Source organism: Maylandia zebra, linkage group LG11 (genome assembly GCF_041146795.1).
Source record: "Maylandia zebra isolate NMK-2024a linkage group LG11, Mzebra_GT3a, whole genome shotgun sequence".
Taxonomy (NCBI): domain Eukaryota; kingdom Metazoa; phylum Chordata; class Actinopteri; order Cichliformes; family Cichlidae; genus Maylandia; species Maylandia zebra.
Window position 1 is genome coordinate 9,511,378 of NC_135177.1, and position 6,075 is coordinate 9,517,452.

The window sequence follows — 6,075 nt, forward strand, 5'->3', positions numbered from 1 at the left end:
AAATGTTTTGGTTTTTTCAGACACACAAAACATATGTAGTTGAGTTCTTACTAAGGTAACATGAGATTGCAGTTGTATCACAGTTATAAACAGAATGAAAGATGCATGTTGCTACCGTGATGTCACACATTTATTTCTTAGTTACAAAAAAGCAGACGTGATGAGGAGGGATGGATCTGACCGCACACTCACTGGCTACTGATGTGTGATTGACAGATAATCCTCAATATTGAATCATAGTATGACCAAGATTTACAAAGCAGACTTCACATTTTATTCAACATCAGCAAAGAACCTATAAAATCATCAGGAAAGAAGTCATGTCAGAAAGACGTTTTCCTGCAGACTTCAAAAGGAGCGGAAGTAATCCCAATATCCAACATCTTGTTACTCATGATTTGTTTTTCAGCTAAATTCTGGTGAAAATCCTAAATACAAAAATGCTTAACTGATATATTTAGTAATTGTCAGTTAGGCTGATTTTCTTTGAAAATATGATGAATGCAATTAACAAAGTATAACTTAAAATTATGACTCACGATTGCAGTTACATTGGCAATACTGGTTCCCACGTGGAAGTAGTAGTACATACAGGTTTCTACAGGGAGTGTTACTATGCTGTACTTGTTTTTAAGGCTATTTTAAAGAGGTGTAAAAAAGTAATTCATAATTCCCAAAATAATTGTTATTGCACAAATGAAAAATGTCACTTTGATGAACCTCAATTTACATTCAGTATTCCTGTTTTCAGTGTAATCATTAGCTGTCGTAACCTGTCAGCTGTTTTAAAGCAGCAAATTCAGTCCCCATCATTGAGATGCCACTCTCAGATATTTAATGACTGGTTGGAACAAAGCTGCATTACAAAAACAGAGAACGAGGTGATCCACATATTTGTGTGTGCTTTGCTTTTCTGTAATAACTCTTTATCAAATCAAGGCAATGAAAAAGAAAGAGAGGTGCAGGAAACAAAAGCATCGGTGCAGTTGCCCTAATTTTCCCCCAGTATGGAAAAGCTAAAATTCCACATTAGATTTTAGGTTCAAATTATCAGCAAGAATCCAACTACAATGTTGTCTTATCCACACAAAAGGATCAACTGATTTCTCTTTAGGTTTAGTTATGTGTTTTTAATAGCTTCATATGGGGGGCATAACAGAGCAGAACGTGTGCTGCAGACAAATGAATACAAAAGCACATTCATAAAAAGTGTGCACAGTAGGTGAGGAGCTGCCACCAGGAATCGAAATAACATCTTGACTGGAATATTTTTGTGACCAGAGTCAAAACATGAAATATCCAGACCTTACCAAAACATTCTTCACTGCTGTTTATCCAGACTTGCCCTGATTTGTCCTTCTGTATTCGAGCGATATTACTTTTATTCTGAGCAATTTGGTTTATTTTTATGTTTGCTAACTTGCTGCTCTAAGCAGCTTAAACAAAACCAGGCCTGTTTGGTCTTTATACGCCCTTATAAAGCATCTTTTATATGTGTAAAACACTCAAATATTGTTTTCACAGTGACAGCTGTTTCTGGCACAGTTATTGTTCTTGTAAAAGTGTTCGGAGAATTTGAGAGCTACCCGACTTTTATGGCTGTTCCACTGTGAAGTTTATACATTCATGTCCACACCGATGGATTAAGACGTTAGAAGGCCAAAGCTATTCATCTGTATTTAGATCAAATAAAATATGCAGTTGCACACACGTCTTTGACGACATTGAATATTCATACCGATGAGGCCATTGCAGGGCTTTATAGGGTCTTGGGCCATCTCAGCTTGGACGTTACACGTCTAACAGACTCTGACAAGTTGCCCTGATGATGTATCATCGTCTAAAAGTAGCTGATAGATGAGACATTACTTCATCCATCAAACCAGATTTATTTTATAGTGATGGATTCCAGTCTGAATGGTGTCTTTTTGTACTTTATGACTTGCGAGAATCCTCAGTGCTAGTCCCAAATGTGCACAGATTAAACACAGCCTCCCTGACCACTTAAAATAAGTTTTTTTTTTTAATTTTAAAGCAAATAAAATGCGGCCTCAAACTGTGTCTTTGTGACAAGTAGAATTTATTCCTACATTTGTATTTGTCAACCTGAATAGTGTAGTTAACATATCATGGCTCAGTTAGTGCATTACACAAGGATCAGTGTCACGGCTTCAAGATGATATATGAGGTTTTTAACCATCAAATGTCAGCCATTACCAATCTAAATATATGGAAAAAGTATAAAATATTACATCAAAGGATATATGTAAATTATTAACTTTAGTTTGGCCTAATTGATCTTATCCCAAACAAGGGTGATTAAAGTCCTTTTCCCACATTCCTAAGTTGTTAAAATCTTGTAAAATACACTATTTGGATAAAAGTACCGGGCCACCTTCACGTTACGCCTACAGGAGCTGCTCGGCCATGTAAACTCACAGTGCACACTTTCTGTGCTGATGTTAATTCAAAGGGAGGTTTTTCAAAGTCTCCAAAGATATTGAGTCAGCAGAGCGTCTGAGACTTTTACACACTGGCATTTGATGACCTCACTGTGTGACTTTACGTGATCTGTAACTATGTGGCTGAGTTGCTATGATTGATAAACCCTTGCAATTTGCAATAATCGCACTTGAAGCTGATGGGAAGAAACTTACTGCAGCACAGTTCCACGCTCAAATCCAGTGAGCTCTTCAGAACGACCCAAGCTTTCACGAATGTTTGTAAAGGAAGATTGCATGGTTAGGTGCTTGATTTCCTACACCTTTGGCAAGTCATTAAGAGGTGTGGCCCAATACTTTTTTGCCTACAACTAAACCAAAAGCTGCTTAGCTAAACATTAAGATGGTACAAAAGGCAGTCCAGCTGTCTTCAAACATACACACTTCACTGGGGTGCTGTTTGCCAAAATAATCTGGTGCATAGCCTTTAGAAAATGCACATTGGTTTATGGGCCCTTTAAGATGGTGAAAGACAGGATGTTGTTACTTTTAGACAGAGCAATGTGAAGTGTTTCACACTATATGTTATGCTCAAGATCAGTTTAAACTGTTTGTTTATATTGATCTTGTAAGAAAAATATGTTTTATGTAGATATAAATGGTGATGCATCAGAAAAACTGGCACAAGCTTCATAGGTCTCATTCCTTTAGAGCTATTTTTTCTGAATTTGCCTGAATGTACATTTTTGAATGTGTTGTATTTAACTGCAACAGATGTCTTCCTAAGATCTCAGTCAGGGTGACTCATAAGGCGTGTTTTCCTTGTCATCTGTTTTCCGTGTTAGAAATCTTTATTTGCACTTTCTAACATCCAGAAAGGTAAAATAAAGATCTGACACATTTTCTAAACATTCTCCAAACACTTTATAAAAATGTCACAGTGTTTATTTGAACTAATTTCTCAGTTTGTGCTTTTTGTTTCTCCTAAGAAGAAACATAGATTACAACACTGATATTTTTTTCCACCTCAAAAGCCACATCGAAGCAGCTGAGGAAGCACAGTCGGTGTCGTTTATGAGGTTTAACTCTTTTGGTTCACTGGGTTTTCTTTCTGATATGAAGTAACATCTTCTCTCTGGTTCTTTTTTTCCTTCTCTCTCCTCCCTCTTCTCTCCTCCCTGCATCTCTCGTTCTGAAGTTCAACAGGATTATAGGAATGACTACTGAGGAGCATTCTTGAACCATGCTCCTCTCCTCCACCTGTGCTCACCTCCTCCTGCGTCCTCTTTTAAAAAGAAAAGACTAAATACTGAAGAAACTCCTGTTATTCCCTAAAGGCTGCCATATTTCCTGGGATGGATAAGTCCTGACACTTTTGAAACTGCAGTCCCTGCAGCAGCGATTATCACATTTTTCTTCTCTGGAGACCTTTTGTTTTGTTTTTTTAGCTATTTCTAAGATTTTTTTTTCTTTAGGGTTTTTTTAAAGGCACATCAGTTTAAAAGCAAGCTGGTTTTCTCATTTTAGAAATCGTTACGCCGTCGTTCGGTGCAGGTTTGTACACAACCACACCAGATTTTCAGACTTCATGCACCCGTGAGTAAAGTATTTTGATAAGAACTGCTTCATTAAACTAGTTATTTTCCCGTGTCGAAGGAAAAATACGAGCAATTTGACTCACTTTTCCACAAAAAACAGCCCCCGCTCGTCGTCAACAGGACCACCTGTCGACAGATACTCGTGTATGCAAAGCTTTGCTGCCGCAGCCTTTGCTTCACCCTGCTTTAAACTCAGATCTCATAAAAGCTAATCTCATCTTTCAAAAGCCAGACAAATCAGCTAAATAGTGATGGATTGCTTTGATGTTGACTGGCTGCTTTCATTACTGAACATCCCAGCTATTAGTGCATCTCAGTTTCTGCAAGATGGACAGAAAATCTCAGTTTTTACGCCTGATATAATGTGATCATTTTCATTCCTGGAAAAATAATCACATCTGGGCGATACTGGGGCAGAGATTAGAGCCGTCTTCAGTTCCATTAAACTACTTCCTTATTAACCCAATCTTTTGGACTCTGTCCCGGGTCCTGAATCTGCTTCTGCAGAGAAGTCATTTCACCATCAAAGAAGTAAGAATTGTTGACTGGTTGAAATGATTTTAACCTGCTGTGAAGCTATTTCTGAATCTGTGCATGCCTCACTTTCCCACTGTGCTTCTTTTATACCGTACTCTTGTGTTGGCCTTAACCTCGCTCCACGCTCTCCTGTAGTACTGGCTTTGTGTTTGCTGTGCTGATGCAGAAACACTCTTCACTGATCCTAAATATTCCCACCACCCCAGTTCAAGCTTTGCCTCATGGCGCCTACCAGCCCTACAGTCCTCCCTACAATCAGCCACACCACCCTGCTGCAGAGGCCTACAACAACCGAGGAGGGGGTGAGGAGGAGGAGGAGCAGGACCCCTATTATCGTGGTTATCCCCCTCAGTACTACCCTCAACAGCCTTCTCAGCTGGCACACATCAACTACGGTTACCACTTCAGCCCCACCTACTCCGAAGACGTGGAGCTGAGGTCACCGGGCATCGCCGGGAGGTTTTTGCGGGATGTCGACGTAATGGAGGAGAGCGAGGATGGAGGACTTTGGATGAAAGACGAATTAAAGTCCTCAAGATAAAGATGTTCCCACAAAACGCAAAGAGCTGAGACATGCATATAAAACACCTGAAACTGTGGCGAGAACTTCCGTCCCTTCCCTCCCGTGTCCCCGGTGGGATCCCCCAGCCCCACCCCCATCAGGTGAAACATTGTAAATAGCTCTGTGGACTCTTGTACCATATCTCTGTAAAAGGGAGGTCCGAAAAGTGCCTGATCTATGTTTAGCAACGCCCATTTGATAATGTCAAGGTAAGACTTGTTCCTTCCCATCTCACAGCCGATTTAGCAACTTTTGTGTGGAGCTGCATGGAAGTGGAACCCGCGCCTCTTGTTTTGGTTGTAACTAACTGGGTTGTTTTAGTTCAGCTGGTAACATTTGCGCAGGCTGCTTTTTTATAATGATGAATCATGTTTCCTCTGGTTGTCTTTGTTTTTGTACCAACTGTTGAAAAGTGGTGTTCTTAGTGGACATGAAACCCAGACCAATCAAACTCCTTTCCCTGAACACTTAGAAGCACACTTAAAAAAAGATAATTTCTTTTTAATTTGAACATTGGCGCTTGTTACTGTTCTGGATTTTATTTTATTTCGGGGGGCTTTTGTGAATTTAAAGAACATTGTTATGTTCATTATGTTCCCTTTTATTTCTTATGCAAATTTGGGCCTGCTCACTGTGGAAGCTGTTTGCTCACTGGCTGAACTCTGACCTCTTTCTGGAATAAGACCTGAAGTCAGTTATTATTACAAAAAAAAAAAAAAAAGAAGAAGAAAATCCTCTCGCCTCTCTGTGAAATCAATAAGAACCCCTCTTGCACTGCAGTCAGAAAAACAAGCAGCAGACGTGTTGCTACGAGCTGGTCCCGGTCTGGATTTTAACTGTCAACCGTGAATAGCTTTAATAAGGAATGTGTCTCGCTACCGCACCCTTTGGTACAATATGGACTTATTTATTTTCTATTTTGTTTGCTTTTATAACC

The 6,075-nt window shown here is 39.5% G+C and overlaps 1 protein-coding gene across 4 annotated transcripts in view; it reads left to right on the forward strand.

The window, feature by feature from the left end:
- LOC101465895 (collagen alpha-1(XIV) chain) overlaps positions 1–5,891 on the forward strand; it is a 175,181-nt gene extending 169,290 nt beyond the window's left edge. For 3 of the 4 annotated variants that reach the window (XM_076889754.1, XM_076889753.1, XM_076889755.1), the window contains one exon: positions 4,783–5,891. In XM_076889754.1, the coding sequence (XP_076745869.1) occupies positions 4,783–5,117 (335 nt within the window). In that variant the 3' untranslated portion in view covers positions 5,118–5,891. Of the gene's footprint in view, positions 1–3,639; positions 4,732–4,782 lie in introns of those variants that run through there. The other variant, XM_076889756.1, reaches the window with a different exon arrangement.
- Positions 5,892–6,075: the final 184 nt, after the last annotated feature.